Genomic DNA, 20276 nt, shown 5'->3' on the forward strand with positions numbered 1-20276 from the left:
AAGCAAACATACCATGGTGTCTATTTTTATTTCATTTTATTATGTTGTTAATTGAGGCGAAACTGGTCTATAACATCATATAAGTTTCAGGTGTGCAGTACTGTAATTTGACTCCTGTGTTCTTTATGAAGTGATCACTTCCGAAAGTCAGGTTACCATCCATTCCCATACGTCTGACCCCCTTTGCCCATTTGCCCACCCCTTCCTCCTTCCCTTCTGATCACTCCCAATCTGTAAGTTTGGTTTTGGTTGTTTCGTTTTGTTTTGTTTTAGATTCCACATGAGTAAAGTCATACTGTTTCTGTTTTTCTACTTTTGATTTATTTCACTCATCAGAGTCCCTTCCGGGTTCATCCATGTTGTCAGAAATGGCAGGGTTTCTTTTTCCCCCCCCCCTATGACTGGGTGGTCTTCTACCATGTCTGTGTACACCACATCTTCTCTGTCCACTCCTACAGCAGTGGACGAGTATGTGGCTGCCTTTCCTTGGCTCTTGTAAATAATGCTACTGTGAACAGAAGGGACACCTGTTACCATTTCCATTGGTATTTTTGCGTTCTTCACAGGAGTACCCAGGAGTGGAGTAGCTGGGTCGTAAGGTAGCTCTCTTCTTAACTTTTTGAACAACCTCCATACTGTTTTCCACACTGGCTGCACCAGTTTGCATCCCCACCAGCCATGCACGAGGGTTCCCTTTCCTCCACGTCCCCTCCAGCACTTCTTGTTGTTTCTTGTCATCTTGATAACCCTTCTGACCAGCATGAGGGGATAACTCATCATGGCTTCGGTTTGCGTTTCCCTGGGGGTTAGTGATCTTGAGCATCTTTGCAAGGCCCTGGGGCCATATAAATGTTGTTTTTGGAAAATCGTCTCTTTACATCCTCTGCCCATTTTTTTTCTTAAAGATTTTATTTATTTATTTGACAGAAATTACAAGCAGGCAGAGAGGCAGGCGGAGAGAGAGGTGGGGAAGCAGGCTCCCGGCTGAGCAGAGAGTCCGATGTAGGGCTCGATCCCAGGACCCTGAGATCATGACCTGAGCTGAAGGCACAGGCTTAACCCACTGACCCACCCAGGCACCCCACCTGCCCAATTTTTTTTTAATCGGATTGTTTTTTGTTTTTGTTGAATTGTGTGATTCCTCATATGTTTGGAATGTTAACCCCTTGTTGGATATGTGATTTGCAATATCTTCTCTTAGTCAGTAGGTTGCCTTTTTGTTTTGATGGTGGTTTCCTTTGGTGCAGAAGCTTTTTTTAGTTTGATATGATCTTGTTTGTTTTTGCTTTTGTTGGCCTTACCCTTGGAGTCAGATCCATAAAAACCATTAGGACTGATATCAAGGTGCTTACTGTTGCCGTTTTCATCTGGGAATCTTACAGTTCTTATGTTCAAGTCTTTAATCCATTTGAGTTAATTTGTGTATAGGGTATAAGCTAGCGGGCTAGTCTCATCCTTTTGCATGTGGCTGTCCAGTTTTCCCAGCACGCGGTGTCCATTTTTAGTGGTGCAATGACCCAGGTCATCACCCTCTAGATGCTTCTCAGGGGAGGGCTTTGGCCTTTTGCCTTTTCTGGTTTCCCGTGCTATTGTAAATTCACTGCCACACCAGTTCACCAGTTCACCAGTTCCCTGCCACAGTCCCTGGCGGTCCCGCCCTCATGGAGTCGCAGAGCTCCTTTGGTTGTGAGTGATAACCGTTTTACTGCTGTGGGTCGGAAGTGGCTTCGTAATCATCCTCTTGCTACTTCATGCTTTTACGAATGGTGTAGTTCTGTCTTCTTCGGCAGGTGTGTCTGTATTGATGCCTGTCCTAGACAGCAGACTCTGGGATGACAGCGTAAAAGGCTCTTGCTAATTCAGTACTTTTGTTTCACACTCCTCTTATGATACCCTGAGTCTGTGGAGCTCAGTAAAGTCTCTTTGATATTACTGAAAACGTAAAAGATTCTGAACTTTTCATGTTAGAAAGAGAAGGGATTCTTAATCCAATGTACAGATGAGAAGACTGAGGCTCAAAGCCCATACGACACCCAGGGGCCTTCATCTGCATTGTATTTGGGAATAGTGTCCAGGATCAGTGCCCCCCACATTCGCTGACTGCAGGGCAGCCCGAGTGGGAGCTGTGCAGGTGGCTGGGTCTGGGTGCTGGCTGTCCCCACTGCCTCCCACCTCTAGGACCCTGGGCCTGCCACCTGACCTCAGTCCTTCCCTTTGTAGCACGGGCTGGCAGTAATGGTCTCCCTCCATGAGAGGCAGTATTGCATAGTGAATGACAGCTTGGGCCCCAAGAAGGCAAAAGTGCATGGCCTTGGAAAACCTCAGACCCAGGGAGAGACACGTGTTTGTATGGCAGAGAGACAAGGCTTGGGAATGTTCTCACTGCATGTTTTGAATTGGAGTGACCTTTGGGAGGATATCCTGGACTCTCAGATTTTCATTTACATCAGGACTCCTTCCTTGCACGCCCACCTTTTCTGAGTTGCTGGAGTTTTAAAAATGGGCCCTTTGAGATTTTTCCGTTGCCTCCTTCCAGCCCGTGGTCCTCTGTTTTCTTTGTCCTGAGGAGAAATAAAATGATACTTGGTGCTGGTTGATAACTCCCATTGTGATGAATATTTCTGAAAATGGCTTCTGACTGCTGGTGAGGAAAAGGATAATTTCAGAAAGGCAGGATCCTTTGGAGAATCAGTGGGCAGCATCCTGGTTAAGAGTATGAATTTTAAAAAATAAATATATTTGTAAATTTTTCATGGCGATAAGAAATGCATAAAATTTATCATCTTCACCATTTTTTTCCTTGTTTTTAGAGGGATGACAAGTAGGCAGAGAGGTAGGCAGAGACAGATGGGGAAGCAGGCTCCCCGCCGAACAGAGAGCCCAATGCGGGGCTCGATCCCAGGACCCTGAGATCATGACCTGAGCCGAAGGCAGAGGCTTAACCCACTGAGCCACCCAGGCGCCCCAATATTCATCACTTTTAAGTGTATAGTTTAGTAGTGTTAAGTTAGTTCACATTTTTTGTGCATTGGTTCTACAGAACTTTTTAATTTTGCAAAACTGAAATTCTATACCCATGAAACACTGACCCTTTACCCCCCCTTCCCTCGGACTCCTGCCATCCCTGCTCTACTCTCTGTTTTCTGTGAGCTTGACTACCTTAGCTACTTCCTGTAAGGGGAATCCGTATAGTATTTGTCTTTTTGTGACAGGCTTATTTCACTTAACATAGTGCTCTCAAGGTTCTTCCAGCATATGACAAGATTTCCTTCCTTTTTGAGACTGAATAGTATTCCGCTCTGTGAGGAAGGATCTGTTTTTTCCTCTCTCAGTGGATATTTAGGTTGTTTCTACTTTCTGGTCATAGCGAATAACGATGGCACTCGACATGGATGTGCACATATCTGCCCAAGATCTTGCCTTCAGTTCTTTTCCAGATGTACCTAGAAGTCGAATTGCTGGATCACATGGAGATTCTGTTTTTAATTTGGGGGGAAAGGAGCCGCTGTACTGTTTTCCACAGCCGCTGCACCATTCTACATTCTACATTCCTGCCAACAGTGCGCCAGGGGTTCCAGTTTCTCCATATCCTCACCGATAACCGTTTTCTGGGGTTCTTCCGAAGTGGCCATCCTAATAGGTGCAAGGTGATACCTCATTGTGGTCTTGATTTGCATTCCTTTAATGAGTACTGGTGTTGAGCATCTTTTCTTATTCCTGTTGGCCATTTATGTATCATCTTTGGAGAGATGTGTTTTTTCAAGTCTTGTGCCTACTTTGTAACTGAGTTATCTGTTCTTCCCATGTTAGTGAGTTGGGAGAGTATGGATCCTGAAGTGCAACTGGGTCTGGGCTTAAGTCCTGGCTCCTCTGAGTGTGAGCTGTTGACCAAGGGCAGTTGTCACAGAGTCCTCTGTTGTCACACGAAGTGTGACATGCTGTGATAACAGCACCCACCTTGTGTTGCTCGGGATGATAGGATTGCCAGTGAGGAAGCACCCAAGAGATGGGCACTACCGGAGTGTAGACAGTCTGTTCCTTGTAGGGTTTGGGAGGTTCTGAAACCAGCTCTCAGTCTCCACCACAAATGGCAGCCATCCTTGAATTCCGCGTCCCACCACCTTCCCTTTTATCATCGCTGGACTTTTAGGAGGAGCAAAGGATTGCTCTTGGGTTGTCAGAGACTGCGGCATATGAAGGATACTCACGTCGCCAGAAAGGACTTCTCTGAGCCTCCTGGACAGTGTGCAGGTGGTTCACACCGTGGCTTCAGCCGGTTGGCAAAGTATGTGGCGTGACTTGAAGTCGGAGCTAGAGGAGACGTGGGTCCTGTTCTTGTGCTGCCCCAGGTACACCCCTGTGGCGACAGACCCTGCCTCGCCGAGCCACCGTGTGCTCTGGATTCAGAGAGAGGAAAGCCACACGTGGGCCAAGAGTGCCGACAGACACAGGGGACTGGTCCCTCTTCAAACCCCCCCAGTGGGGAGAAAAAGACCACAGTGATTGCAAAGAAATGTCATCGATGTTGTGCTCTTTAAAACGACCCCGCAGAAGGTCAGACAACGTGCAGCTTTCCAGATGCCCAGAGGTTGACCAGTGCAGTGAGCTGAGGCTTGGCTGGCTACACACAGGGTCCCCAGGCTCTGGAGGGTCAACTCCTGCCATGCCGACCTTCCTTGAAATTTAAGGCGCCACTTTGGGGCTGTGTGCACCATACTTGGTTTACTGTGTTGTGCCAGGGTGCTTACAAAAGTGTCCATCCTTTGGAGGGGCTCCCTCCAAGCGGCCAGTTTCTCACATCCGTGTGCTCACGTAGCACCTCTCCCTCTGAGGATCTGCAGATGGAAGCTCAGAGTTCTGGGAGGCGCCATGTTCAGTTATGGTCACTACAGACTTTCCAAGGAGAATGTCGCTGCTTTCTTGAGTTTGTTTGGGTGAGGAAGCTCTGGTGATGTTTAAAGAATTTGCTGATAACCAACACAGTCTTCAAACACAACCCGATTGTGTGAGGGCTGTTAGGGTTTTGAATGAACGTCAGGGTGCTGACTTCCAAGAATGGAAGCCACCGCGATGACCATGCTGTCGGTTTCCATTTTCTCCTCGAGGACAAAGCCTGAAATTTTACACAGCTAAAACCCAAGCTTCCCAGCTGCCAAGCAGGTGTGTGGATACCTAAAAAGAGTGCTGCTCTCTGCGTTGGCTTCCTTCAGGAGATGGGCCCTTCTAAGGAAGGCAGTGAGGCGGGGGTTTTCCAGGTGGAAAGGTCGCATTTCCACATATAGCCCAGTGAGCCCTGTGTGGAGTCGGGGGAAGAACCGCGGCCGCTGTGGTCACCTCCTTGTTTCACAGGGTGGACTTCCCCATCTCCTCTCCCCAGCGAAGCCCAGAAGTATTTCCTAACTTTTACGTCGTGGCCTTCCTCTCATGGAGTCTGACCTTAGATCATATCCAGATAAGCATTGTGTAAGGGACGGGTGGGGCTCGTGTTTCTAGCCACAGATGTGTGTGTGGGGGGGAGGGCGGCGGAGTTTAAAGCTGGGGCTTCGAGCATCCATCCTTCTCTGCCTTCAGCTCTGAGTCCTCACTGTGGGACTGTCCTGCCACCAGAACCCCATCAAGGTTTCCTAGCTGCCCGGGGGTGCTATTGGGACCTTTCTTTCCTCCCTCCTGCCTTGGATATTTTGGGGGGGTGCCTGGGGGGTCCTAGATTTCTTCCTTATATTCCCCACCATCCCCTCTCCTGAGCTTCTTATAATGACAGGGCTCCCCGTTCCTACAAGTTCCCACGGAAGGCCTCCCCAGCTCTTCGGTGGGACCCGAGGAGGTCATCACAGCCCCATATTTAAGATTATTTCTAGTGGAATAGTTCCAAACACTCCTCCCTGTAGGCGAGTCCCAAGTGTGCCCAGGCCACCTATCCCCTTCGCCCACCTAGGGCCCCTCGCCTGGTCCATAAGGGAAAATGGGGCTCCTCTTCTTGAGAATCACCATCCGTGCCACTGGTTCCCATTTTGCCAGTCACGGGAGATTGGCCCCCGCGGCCTTGGCCCTGACTTCGAGGAGCTCTCTCTCCTCCCACACGCGCTATCTCCGCCCCCTCCTTCCTGTTCCTGGGCTGCCTCTCGGGCCCATCTTTCAGGCTTCGGTGGCGGCAGCAGCTTTTTCTCTGCCTCTCCGTGTGGTTCTTCCTATGCCTGACTCAGTCTTGATCTCACATCACCAGGGCCCACCCACACAGTTTTTAACAGAAGACGAAGTCTGCAGACAAGATACAACCCCTGCCCCTGATGCAATGCGAGCACCTTACTGTGCTCTTTAACCTATAAATATTCTGAGTGCACAGAAGAACTGGGTTGAAAGTGGATTTATGCTGGATAAAGGAGTGTGCAGGTGTGGTAGGAGAGACAAAGGACGAATCCTGCGGGAGAAGGAGAGGAGAAGGCTGGGTACAGCTGGAGCCGAGTTCCAGGTTCCGAATTAGAAAGCTGCCCTCGGGGGCATGAGGGGTTTTCCTTCTTCATAGTGATAACGTTAATGATTTGGGGTTTATGACTTTGTCAGGAGAAAATGATCCTTTTCCAACCAAACTTGATAAATGTTATTTATTAAATATACTACATCTACCTGTTTATATTTCTCTGTGTGGCAGACCCTGTATCTTGACTTTTTTCTTTCACAAAACTTGAATTTTTTTTTTTGCCTTGAATGTACCTTTGACCCTTGATGACCAATATGGGGTCGAACTGTACAGATTCACTTCTACAGAGTTTTTGTTTGTTTGTTTGTTTGTTTGTTTTCAACAGATACAGTACAGGACTACAAATGTATTTTTTTCTTCCTTTGGATGTTCTTGACATTTTCTTTTCCCTGCCTTTGTCATAAGAATACAGTAAATAGGGGTGCCTGGGTGGCTCAGTGGGTTAAAGCCTCTGCCTTCGGCTCAGGTCATGATCCCAGGGTCCTGGGATCAAGTCCCACGTCGGGCTCTCTGCTCTGCAGGGAGCCTGCTTCCTCCTCTCTTTCTCTCTGCCTGCCTCTCTGCCTACTTGTGATCTCTGTCAAATAAATAAATAAAATCTTTAAAAAAAAATACAGTAAAAAATACAACAAAGTATGCATTAAATTGACTATTGCCTATCGGTAAGAATTCTGGTCAGTAGTATGCTGTTGGTCGTTGAGTTTTGAGTCAGAGTTCTTTGTGGATTTTCAGCGGCGTGGGGGTCATGCCCTAGCACCTGCATTGTTTCTGGGTCCACTTCATTTTCTCTGATTTTATAGCAACAGATTGTGTTTGTCTCGTGTCTTGAGGTTGCATAGTTGTCCTGTTCTCTTCATCACCTTATGGGTGTTCGAGTGATTTTCTCTGGAAATGGGGGTTCTCGTTTGAGCCCTGGTTTAAGTACCCAGATGGTGCCTGGAAACAGGGGCAGCTGGAAGTACCATTCGACCTCTGCTTCTTGCTGGGGGTTGAGCCAGGTTGTCCTGCACTGACATGGAAGCCAGCTGGTCATGACGTGACATGACGTTACAGGACAGTTCACATGTAAGCCCTATCCCAGGATCTGGCTTATAAAAGATGCCCAAGATAAAATGGGTAAGGGGTCCCGTGGCAGCACAAGCCAGCTACCACGTTGACATCAATAACAATACCGTGGATTCGGAAGGAAGGGCGGCTCTGGGCCGGAATACCATGGCCCCTTCACTCGAGCAACTCCTCCTTTCTGGCCTGCAGGTCTCCTCTCTCCTGCAGAAAAGCTTCTGAATTGTGCCAGTCCATCAAGACTCAAAACACCATCCTATTGCTTCTGGTCATAATAAAACCTTGTTATCTGTACCCTCAAAACTTTTTTTGTAGCTACTGACAACCCTTTTAAAAGAAAGTTTTTAGAGGCCCTAAAACCCATGAAATCCCATGGCTCTGCAGAAACAGAGAGAAGCGGTAGTTTCGAACCATTTTTGCTCCTGCTGTGGATTGAGTGTGTCCCTGAACATTCACATGTTGAAGCCCCAGTACTTACTGTGTTGGGGCTGGGGCCTTCTGGAGGCAGCTGGGTTTACCTGAGCCCATGCGTGCAGGTCAGGCCTCCATGATGGGATCAGTGCCTTCTAAGAGGAGACCAGAGTGCGTGTGCGCTCTCTCTCTCTCTCTCGCTCTCTCTCTCTGCCACATGGGAACACGGGAAGGAAGAGACAAGCCAGGAAAAGGGCCTTCCCAAGAACCTGAGCATGCTGGCACTCTGAATTTGCACTTTTAGCTTCTGGAACGTTGGGAATCAGTGTTGTTGCAGCTCCTCGGCCTCGATGCTGAGCTCAGGCAGCTGCGTCCCCCACCCCTCCCCGGGCCCTGCGTGGACTTTGCTGTCAGCTTCGTGGGGTAGAGTTTGAACGCTTTCCTTCCATCATGCAGCCACTTACTTGTACCCAGTGTAACTCAGACCCCGCAGTGCCCTTTGCTGTCGTCAGGGGGATTTGAGGGTAGAATGTTGCCAACCTCTCCAGGCTTCTAGTAGGAGCAGATGCCAAAAGCACCCCCCCACCGCCCCTTCTTCCTTGCAGGGTGTGGGGCAGGGGCTCTTCTTGGAGGGGCTCACATTGGTGGGGGGAGGTGTCGAAATCTGTGTTGTAAACAGATGAGCTGCTTTTCTGCAGAGGGTCCAATATCACAGATTGAGAAATCGTGACCTTAGCTTTAGTAGTAGGTTTTTCTCTTTCTGTTCGGTGACTCATCCGTCTGTGTTGCTGACTATTTATGTTCAGATCTGGAAGTTTTCTGGAAGGAAATTTGTTATGGGTGTAATAGCATGGGTAGTTGATCTGGGTCAGCAGGGAGGGATGACTCTGAATGCATTTCTTGAGAAAATGGTATTAATTTTATTTCCAACAGTTGCCTTTGACAAAGATGAAAATGAGATTTGGCTGGTATTTGGCCATGAAGATATGTTATATTTTAAATTTTTATTTAATGCCCAGTTTATCTGTAATGGATGGAGTCATTAATTAATTTGAAATAATTTATTTAAAAGGTAACTCCACTTCCAGTGTTGGATAATGTGAAACCACCAATTAAGGTAAATCTACAACCTAAGAAAGCTGAGGAAATGCTGACTTGCCAAAGGCCAGGGATTCTTGCGCTTCAGTGTGCATAAAATTCCAGATGTTAAAACCCTGGTCCCTGGGCCTCCCCCGTCCCAGTCTGCCAGCCAGTCAGTCTAACTTGTGGCAAGACCAACTGCTCCACCGAGGACGCAGAGGATACGGAGGCTGCTGGCCTGGAGCTGCTCCCGTGGGCCTAATTCCCGGCCCAGGTTCAGAGGACAGGGGTCAGGAAGGCTTGACCAGCAGCTGTCGTCCTGGAGAGTTACCGGCGTAAATGATGAACGCAGGGCGGTCTGACTCCTTTATAATCTCCATATGGACGAGATCAAAAGGTTGAGTGTGGGCAGAAGGGGAGCCCCTGAAACAGAGCCTGGTGGCTTGTGGTTTCTTCCCGTCTCCTCGCGCTGTGTCGGGATGGTCGTCTTGCTTCCTAGCATGGGAGGGTTCAACCCGACTCCTGTCCTACCGTCTGCCTGTCCTGCCGCACCTCAGCCTGCACACAACCTGTGTCCTTCCATCCCGGGCAGTCGGCCCGCCTGGTCACGCTTCGGGACTCAGCCCCTGACCGTTGTCTGCAGTGCTGTCCTGTCCCTGTCTCTGGCATGCCGGCCACCCTCTGTGGGCCCTCCTGCTGCCGCCGCACACACCCACCTGTCATGGTGGTGTCCTCTGCTCTCTCCTTGGGCACAGAGCTGGGGGGGGGTTCATTTCATTGTTCTTGGGTAAATTAATGATTGGACGTGGGGGTGATTAACACATGCTTCGTACTGTTTTTCTTATAAAGCTCCGTGTGTACATGGGTATCAGGCTTCTGTATATTCACATATGGTTGTGTAAAGTTTAGATCAAGTTTTATAATAGCTTTTGCACAATTTAGGAATAAAACTGTGGGGAAGAGCTGAGCCTGTTGCTTGGGCTGGAACTGAGTGCCACCCGAGGGTTTTGCTTCTGTCTTCCATGCTTATGTGTCCTTGTCGCCTCTGTCTAGACTGTCCCTCCTTTTCTTCTTTCCCTTCTGCTTCCTTTTCCCCCAAGATGCTCCAGGCCGCTTGATCTTCTCGGAGCTCCTCTGGACTTGACTGTCGGTGCTCAGGGCAGTGGTTTTCGGCTCCAGCGAAGCCGTCCTCAGAATCCTGGCGGCTCAGTTGACGTTTACCAGGGTGCTGGGGCAGCGTAAAGGGGGTGCTGCTGGATCTGACGGGGCAGGGAATGGTGTTTCTCCAGAGGCTGTGGCAGCCAGACAAAGGCTAGAAGGGCATCCCCGCTATTGTGAGGGTGGCCGTCCCTGTCCCGTGAGTCCGTGTCTATTGGGACCCAGGTCCCAGATGTGCTAAGGCAGTGACCAGGACCTTTTGTTGTTGGGGGGAGCCCCTGGGAAAAATAAGCGCCTGTCTTCCCCGGTGTTCTTTGGTAAACCGGGTTTCTTCTTTCTCCCCAGCCCCAGTTTGACTCTGATTGTGCAGAGTCCTCCTCCTCCTAGAGAAGAATTCTGCCAGGTTTAGAATAAAATAGATACTGATGATAATAGGAATTTCATACTTATCCCTGGCCACGTACAATTGTATGTGATCATAAGGATTTTTCGTTTGGTCTCGCAACAAAGCTCTGGGAGGCAGAGGCAGTTATTGTCTGGGATTTATGGATGAGGGAACTGAGGCACGGAGAGTCAGGTGGCTTCTCTCCTGGGTAGGGAGTGGCAGCTCGGACTCCCTCCCATCAATTCAAGCACCCGGCGCCTGAGTGCGAGTTCCGTATCTCAGGCTGTGCCGTTAGGGAATAGAAACAGTCCTTGCTTATCAGGTGGCTGTGAGCATGGAATCAGCGGGGTCTTGGAAACCACATGGCCTGGTGTGTACATAGATAGTCAGGGGTCCAAAAAATGTGAGTTTGGACCTTTCTGAGCCCCAGTTTCCCCTGCTGAGGAAGGATGGGGGTTGACCTACGTCATCTTCTGGTGCCCTTTTAGCCCTGGGTCCCTGTGTTCCTGTGAATGCTGACCGTTTCCCCCGCAAGTCCCAAAGAAGGAAGGAGCCTGAGCAAGGAGTGCCTGTGGCAGTGGGCACTCAACGGCTGCTGGCGGGACATCCCCGGACACCTCCTCTCTCTCTCTCTCTCTCTCTCTCTCTCTCTCTCTCACACACACACACACACACACACACACACACATCCTGCTGGCACTGACTAGGGGGCTTTGGAGCTGCTTGTGGTGCTTTTCCACCATGAGGTGTCCCACAAGATCCCAAGGACCATGGTTTGAGGTCCAGTGTTGTGTACGTGGTAACAGAGAGAGCAAACTGTGACCGAGCTCAGCGCTTTATAATCCGACAGACTGAATAGATGTTCCTCTCCATGCTCGTATTGACTTGAATCGAGAAACAAGAGCTCTGACCTTCAGCCCTGTTGAAAAGTACAGTATCATTCCCCTTGCAGATGCAAAAACAAATGCTACTCAAAAACAAACAAACAAACAAACAAATGCTTCTCCTTTCAAAGGGTGATTTTATCTCCTGCGTTAAATATAAAAATTCATCTACAGCATTTTCTTGGTTCTTTTCAAGCTTTATGTAGGCCTTAACATCCATAACTGCCAGCTCCCCACCACCAGGAAACTAAGCTCTTGGTGCTGCTCTGCTCTCAGAGCTCAGCCCAGAAGGGGGCAGCTGGGGACACGGCAGGCTGACCAGAGTCCCCAGGAGTATCCCCTGTCCACCTTGCCTGCAGTCCTGGTGCCTCTGCCTGGCTGTCTGGGCTGGACTTCCCAGCTCATGCTACCTTCACTGCTGCTCCTTGGAGCCGTCCTCAGAACCCCCGAGTAGGGGGGCTCAGGCTTTTGGCTTCATAGAGCCTTGGAGACTCCCCCCCACCCCCTAACAGCTAACTTGGAAGGGTGTAGAGATGGAGACCTGTAAGACCCTTGCTCTTGTTTCTAGTTTCTACATAGATGGGCTGCTACTTTTTAATAAAATGTGTGTGCCAGCTCCCCAGCACGTACCCTCTCCTCCTCTTGCACGCCATCTCAGGCAGAGTTAGGCTTCCTCTTCTGTCTTCACAGCACCCCACCCACCCCCTGGCCCAGGGCTTTCTCACGTGGTTTTGTACTAGCCCTTCATTTGTCTAATCTGCTAAGCTGTACATTCCCTGACAGCCACAGTCTCTTTCCAGGGCTAAAGAACACACAAATGGAACACATTTTCCTTAAAAACTGTAAAAAGCTAAAATCTCTCATGATTCCCATTTCCTTGCCCACTAATACATAAATTAATCATTCAATGTTTTCCATAATCTGGGCTTAACCATTCTTGTCTTATTTTCACATACACACATACACCTGCTCATTAGCTGAAACGGGTCACTGGATGAGTAGCTGATAGTCACCTGGCCACCTTGTTTGTGTAGTCCCATTTACTTGAAATGGCTCCCGTCATTTCCACCTGTGTGACTTTTCCTTGTCCTTCGAGAACCACCACCACTTCCAGAAACTGGTCCTGATGACCGTGATAAGAAGGATGGTAGTTGCCGTTTGATTGGACATTTGCTTTGTGCCCGGCTTGTGTTTTTCACACATTTACTACTTAACCACACACACGATTCCACAGAGGAGTCTGCAGTGAGGCAATGAGTGTAAAGTGTCAGATCACATGGTTGCGTTTGATTGGCTGCATTAGCGGTGGAGCTGGGATTTGACCCCAGACGTGTGACCCCAGGGCTCACGCTCTTGACCTGACAGGAGAGATTCATTTTCTTTGCTAATTTTCTAGAACATTTTCTTTGTACTTCCTAACAACCACACATTTCTCCTAATCACCCTTTTGAAACTTGAGGGATTGTGTCCTAGTCATATTTGGATTTCTAGCAGGCATGTGGTAAAAACTCAAAAATATTTCTTTTTACAAAATACTATTTTTATTTATTTATTTATTTATTTTAAGATTTTATTTATTTGACAGAGATCACAAGTCGGCAGAGAGGGAGGCAGAGAGAGAGGAAGGGAAGCAGGCTCCCTGCTGAGCAGAGATCCTGATGCGGGGCTTGATCCCAGGACCCTGGGATCATGACCAAAACAGAAGGCAGAGGCTCAACCCACTGAGCCACCCAGGCGCCCCACAAAATACTATTTTTAAAAGAAGAAATCCTCTCTGCCTCCCTCTCTGCCTACTTGTGATCTCTGTCTGTCAAATAAATAAATAAAATCTTTTAAAAAAAAATAACAAAAGAAGAAATCCTGTCTCCCCGTGGCTGGACCATTCTATAATGCAACTGTAGAAAGTAAGGAAGTTCTATTATTATTATTATTACTGTTGTTATTTTTCCAAAGAAGACACAGTAGGGCAGTCTTGGGTAAATGAATCCTTTTGTTCAGTGACTGTTTCGTGTGTGTGCGTGCTGTTTTCCCGGCATGGGGCTGACCAGGGGACACAGAAGTCCCTGCTCTCCCGCACCAACCTCCTGTCGTAAGAGAGGTAAAGTTGTTTGTGCTTTGTAAACAGTCTGACAGCGTTCACGGAGGACTGCCTGTTCCTTTCCTGTGTCTGCACCGTTATTTTACTCTGGTTTTTAAAGAAATTGTCTTCAGCTTTTGGTAACAACAGATGCTATAGATGTTAATCCCCGTTATTGTTAACTTTTCTCCAGAGGCTTATTATTCAGTTTTAATTCTCATTTCCAAAATCTAGTCATGTTGCTAAAACAGAGGTTTCAGAATAAACTGGAATCTTAAGCATTTCTTTCTCTTTTGGCACAAGAGATCAGGATTTTTGAGATGGAGAGAGTTCTAAAATTCTCTGCTTCTGCTATGGGATAACAGAAAAGCCCAGAATGTTGGGAGAAGCGGGGCCTTCACGTTCCTCCTGGAGCTCCCCTTTGTTACAGGGCATTTGGTGTGTGGCTAACTGTCCTGTCTCTACAAGGAGAACAGTTCAAACCTGCTAGCAGTGTCTCGTGGCAGTACCAGCCAGTGGCCCTATATTCCATACTGTGGGTCTGCGCGGGACAGGGGAGGCTGTGTGTACCGTGTTCCTTTGCCTCCGCCTGGTCACAGCGTCAGCTGTGCTCACACCGATGATGCGCGGAGTCCTGCGCTTCCCGCACACCTGTGTGCAGAGACGGGGAGGGCAGGATGGAGCAGCACAGTTTCAGGAGAACAGTTTAGCCATTAAAGTATTGACACACCAGCCTAGGTCATACATACCTCCCTGTTGGGAATGTCACAGCAAGGATTTCAGGGGAGGCAGTTGCCTGGTTTAAAGCGGCTGGTCTTAAAAGTTCTCAGAACCCTCTGAAGCCTCTTGTTTCTGCAAGGCTCTGTGATCCCAGCGTGCTCCATCCTGTCACAGGGCATGTCCGAATAGGACAGTCTAATCCCAGGCTAGCGTGTCATTGCGGCCCTTTGGTTTCGGGACCCAGCACATATAGAAGTCTGTCTGTCTGTCAGTGCCTGCGGGCTCCACAATTGGGGCAGTCAGAGGTAAGTATCATTTCTCACACTTTGCACCGAGGGATGGGAACCCCCAAAGGAGGACGTGCTTACAGAGGTGTACAAAGAGGGACCGCCAAGCTGGCCAGGGGGTGGAGGGTGCCTAGCCCGTCCCCTACTGTGCTCTTCCCTGTCAGCCTCTGTCCAGCAGCTTCTCAGCAACGTGTAAGTCGGGGAAGGAAGCCAGATCCCCAGTGTTGTTCTGAAGAATGTTAGAAACATCAAAGGAGCCTCTCTTAGACCACCTAGCACGTCACATGGGGTACATATAAGGGATTCGGTAACTACAGGTGTAAATGGCTCCAGAGCGATCCAAGTTAAAATAATGCACATATTTATTATTAGAATAAGGGTCTCAGCGAACCGTTGACCAACATCTTCATATTATCCTCACCCGGCCACTCCCCTCATCTCCATGCGTGTTGACTATACATCTCACGAGACTATACCCCAAGCACTCTGTACCCCCAAGCATGTGCCCATGAAAGAGGACTGGTAGAAAGCTATGCCCTCAGCCCAAGCCTGGGTCATTTTGCATTGATCAGAAAACAGTCAACTCAGGTTCATTTAGTCAGGCCAGATCTAGAACAAACCAATATTTAACTATCAGCCTTTTTGTAAGTTACTAAACTACTTTGTACCTAGGCTATGCTTAATAGGAACAAAGGATGATATACTTAAAAGTTGTTAATTACAAACTGGAACATGGGTAATTGATAGCACCTAAAATGAACTTGGGTGAAGGGGATATATTTTTACCCCTTCCTAGGGTTTAGGAGAGGAATGGCGATGGGTTTTTTTATTCTGCGTGGGATTCTTCTGGGTGATTGTTTCCTCTCCCTTCTCCCTTAGATGTTTAGCAATGTCAGCGCATTTTGGATGCTCACTACTGGGGTGGGCGGATGCTACTGTCTTCTGGTGGGTAGTGCCTAGGGATCCTGCTAAATGCTTTAAAATGCACAAAACCGTCCCCATGACGAAGAATAAGCCAGCCCCAAATGTCAGTAGTGCTGAGAAGTTGAGAAAACACTCCTGTCAACTGTTAGGGTTATTTGGTGACCTTTACAGTGGATTAGCTTTTATTTCGTATACTGAGAGGCGAAATCTGTGCTAGTACTCGCACTCTTTCTTCATGTTCTGTGCTTGGCCTTGGCACCCCGGCTAAGGTCAGGACAAACTCTGGCCACATGTGAATGCCTCAACTCAGGCAGCCAACTCCGACAGTGCCTGTCCTGTGCTGCGTGGCGGCAGGGAATGGAAAGGAGCTGACACGGTCTGGGGCACAGAGCACCACATGAGTGAATGAAGAGGGGAGCTGCGGTGCAGACCCCCGAATGTGCTCTGAGAACCAGCAGTGGCAGCCTCACCAGGGAGCTGGCTAGAAATGCAGACTCCCAGGGCCCCCTCCAAAGACGACCTCAGTCAAAATCTGGGTTGTAGCAAGATCCCTGCATGATGCTTGTGTGTCTACACGTGATGGCTCTGACCTTGACCAGGTTACAAAACCTCACTGCTCCTTAATTATTTGGGCTGTAAAATGAGGATGGCAGGATCACCTGTTTCATGAAGTGGTCGTGAGAATCAGACAAGCTTATTGGTGTCAAGGACTCAGAGTGAATGTTTCGAAACGGAGCTGCGATCAACTGTAAAAAGGAGGCAGAAGCCAAGAACACTGGGGCAGCGACTTTAGGGAGACAGCGCATATCACCGTCGCCAAACAATGCCTGTACCCTTGCGGACCTTGTGCTTCCTTAGACTTTGGCTTTCGTCAGCAGGCCAACCAGCAGAGAACAGTGGATCCGGGGACCAAGAAGCCTCAACCCCCAGACCTGTCCATTCAGCCCAGCCTGCGTCTCCCCTGCTCTGTTCATGACGTTGCAGGATTTGAAAGGAACGTCTTAGGAATTTTCCAGACGCAGCAGAGGAGTAGGGCAGTGGTGAAGAGCAGGGGTGAGGCTGGGAGCAGGAGGCTAGGTGACAGGAGCCCTTGACCGATGAGCAGGGTTTGAGGGTGAGGGAAATGTCTACACTGTGCCTCCTGCTGTCATGGGACGGGTCCCTGGCTGTCTTTCTGCGTGCCCATGAAAGTGCGGCACTGCTCACGGCTTCCCCCACGGCACCTGCCCATGCAATGCCGTCTCCCTGCCATCACTTTTGGGAAACAAGACCCTTGCCACCCGGTGGGAGTGTGACTCCTTCCGATGAGGTGAAGCAGAGCTTGAATCGCTGCCGCAGTGTCTTGCAGAGTTTTAGCAGCCAAGAGGGAAGCCTCCAGGCTGCAGAGTAAGACTGAAGAAGAATACGGACTGAAATGCCTCCTGGAAAAATGATCCACTTCGGCTCTGTTGGGACCAACTCATGCTAAGTGCACAAGGGGGGATTCATTTGTTTCTAAGTGTTTTGCAGAACATTTTGCAATCTTTGATTCAAATCGAGAACAGATTTGCATTACCTTTCTTCAGTTGGTTCTAAAAATTACATTTATTGTCACGAATTTGGGAAGTACAAGGAAGAGCAGCCAGCACACGCAAACCTAGCACCCATCTGTGTCTCTCCTTCGGCGCTGTCCGCTCAGCACCTGCTGGGTGCCAGGTAGACCCTCCCTGACAAGTGGCCTGTCTTGTCTTTTTAGAGCTAACCACGAAGTGGCTAAATTTTGATGTGCTTCCTTCCATTATTTTTTTCTTTGCTATTAAGGGCTATGTAATAGCAAACGATAAGAAGCTAGTATTCACTGTGCTCTTACTGTGTGTTTGACCCTGTTTCAGTTAGTTTCTAGGATATGTATTAACTCAATCCCTGTAACGCTTCTTTAAAAAAAAAATGGTTTTATTTATTTGAGAGAGAGAGAGAGAGAGAGAGAGAGAGAGAATGCGAGCAGGGGACCAGAGAGAGGCAAACTCCACACGGAGCACAGATCTCTTGACCCCGAGATCATGACCTGAGCTGAAAATAAGAGTTGGAGTTGACGCTGAAACTCCTGAGCCAGCCAGGTGCCCCAAACCTTGTAACTCTTCTGTGAGGGAGGTGCTGTTGTTCCTGCTTGGCATATTGGGAAACTGAGGCATAAAGGGGTTAAGCAACTTGCTGAAGGTCACAAAGTCAAAAAATCTGGACAGCCTGGCTCCAGAATCTGACCTTTTGGTCACTGAACAGTCCCGCTTCTCATAATAATTTTAAGATTGAGATCATCCAATACAGACAGTTGGGATTCCTGCTTCTATACTGACCATTACACATGAGGGTTCTCCTATAACATGCATAAACTACCTCCAAAAGAAGAATTTTTATTTGTTGATTCATTTAAAGGAACATAATGAAATAGATGTAGGTAGAAATGGGATAAGCATTTAAATGGGTAAAGAGATGACAAAGCATTCTTAATGCTTATCAGAGATCAGTTTTTTTTCATCCAGTAACTTTAATAGAGTTAAGATGGACAAGTCACTTTAGGAAATGAAACATTTTGTGGCTTGTGTTGGTTTCAGAGATTTCGTAACAGGAAATCAAACCCACCTTTAGATAATGAGCAGTCAATGCTGAAACTCCTTTGGAAATTAATTGTAGTGTGGGACTTTGTTGGAACTGTACCCTGGAAGAGAGTGTATGTTGTGATCTGGGAGGTTGTGAGATCCGGGTTGCCTGTGAACGGCTTTCCACACAGTGTTTAGGACCATGAGTCTGTATAGGTTCAATTTAGAGGGACGTTTCCAAGAATACATGGCCTCAGATGGGGCCCACTCATATAAAACCTTTTTTTATTATGTTCAAATTAGCCAACATATAGTACATCGTTAGTTTTTGAGCTTATGTTCAACAATTCATTAGTCGTGTATAACACCCAGTGGTCACCACCACACGTGCCCTCCTTAATGCCCATCATCCGCTTCCCCCTATAACCCTCAGTCTGCTTCCTGGAGTCCAGAGTCTCTCATGGTTTGTCTCCCTCTCTGATTTCTTCTCATTCGGTTTTCCCTCCCTTCCCCTGGGGTCCTCTGTTCCTTATGTTCCCTTATGTTCCACACATGAGTGAAACCATGTGATAATTGTCTTTCTCTTCCTGACTTATTTCACTCTGCATAGTCCTCTCCAGTTCCATCCACGTCAGTGCAAATGGTAGGCATTCATCCTTCCTGATGGCTGAGTCGTGTTCCACATAAAAACTTCCTCTGTTTCAGCTAGTTTCAGAGTAGGCAGGTGGGTTGTTCTTTCTGCTTGTCTGTAAGGTACTTGTGAGTTGGAACAGCCCTGTGTCCCAGCCACATGGGGTCTGCACTGGAGAAAGTTACAAATTCGTGAAATGCAAAGAGATTTCAGCCAATAAATACAAATTTGAAACTTGATGACATAGGAAACATTTGAATTATAGGCCTATTGAGCCGAAAGCATGAACTTCCAAGTCAGGCAGACATATTTTGGGATCCTGGCACACGTGCTTATTCACTGTCTGACTCTGGGCAGCTTCCTCTGCTTCTCTGAGCCTCAGTTTTCTCTTCAGGCCAATCCCTGCCTTCTGGAGCTGTCATCAGGATTAAATGAGTCTGTCTATATAAAACAGCTGGCATGGTGCCCAGCACTTGGTACAGGACCCACTAATGGTCACTGTTATTATTGGCCATTCTTGACTATTAAATACGTGTTAATCTTCTTCCAGAATACCTAGCCTTAGAACATGGTGCTTAAGAATGAGCAGGGAAGCCAGCCAGCTTGGGTCCCCGATCCTGGTTCTGCACTTTGAGCTGCGTGATATTTGGCAGGTGTCAAATGTGCTTCAGTTTGCTTTTTTCTTTAAAACTGAATAGTCATGGTAGCTACATCTTAGGGTAGTTGAGTGTTAAATAAGCTAGTATCCATAAAGCCTTCAGAACAATCTGGTACCGAGTGAGCACTCGGTGAATGTTTGCTATCACCAATAGTACATTAATTCAGAAAAAAAAATAGGAATTTTACACCTTTAAAAGTAGGTATCTTTGAACATAACCTCAGGTCCTCCAACTTTCATTTGCTGTTTGCTGTCTAATTTGATGGTTGTGGCTCAGACCTAACTTACTTCAGTGCATATTAAAACCTAAATTTTGAATCTGGTGATACCACTTCATAATAACAGAAATTTTCTGATTTGATGCTGTGCTTAAATTTATATTGGAAAAAAAAAATGACCATTCTGAAATGTCCTTTTCCATCCCCAGATTATTCCGAACTGGGAGAGCTTCCACCACGATCTCCCTTAGAACCAGTTTGCGAAGATGGACCCTTCTGCCCCGTCCCAGAGGAAAAGAAAAGGACCTCTCGAGAGCTTCGAGAGTTATGGCAAAAGGCTATTTTACAGCAGATACTGCTTCTCAGAATGGAGAAGGAAAACCAGAAGCTGCAAGGTTGGTTTACCATTTTTTGGAATGATCAGGCCTGATCGTTTATCTTGGCTCTGAGGTGAATCACATCCGACATAAGTATTCTGTCTTTAAAAAGAAAAACAGAATATTCTAGCATGCATACATCCATATGTATATATATGAAATACAGTTTTTCAAAGTTGAGTTAATGCTCTTTACTTTCTGGAGAGTTCATGATAATCTCACCAACTATATTAAATTATTCCTATATGGTAATTTTTAGCATAACATCTAGAACTTCCAGGAGACAAACTTCAAATGTAAGCTTCAACCCTCTGAAGAGTGTTTTTTGTTTTGTTTTCTCTTTCTTTCTC

At 47.7% G+C, this 20276-nt stretch overlaps 1 protein-coding gene across 5 annotated transcripts in view; it reads left to right on the top strand.

The window, feature by feature from the left end:
* The window catches only part of TBC1D1 (TBC1 domain family member 1), a 228238-nt gene that overhangs the window by 161566 nt on the left and 46396 nt on the right, over positions 1-20276 (top strand). For all 5 annotated transcript variants that reach the window (XM_032334073.1, XM_032334069.1, XM_032334071.1 and 2 more), the window contains one exon: positions 19759-19944. In XM_032334073.1, coding sequence (XP_032189964.1) covers positions 19759-19944 — 186 coding nt within the window. The remainder of the gene's footprint in view (positions 1-19758; positions 19945-20276) is intronic.

The sequence above is a fragment of the Mustela erminea genome, chromosome 2 (assembly GCF_009829155.1).
Source record: "Mustela erminea isolate mMusErm1 chromosome 2, mMusErm1.Pri, whole genome shotgun sequence".
Classification (NCBI taxonomy): Eukaryota; Metazoa; Chordata; class Mammalia; order Carnivora; family Mustelidae; genus Mustela; species Mustela erminea.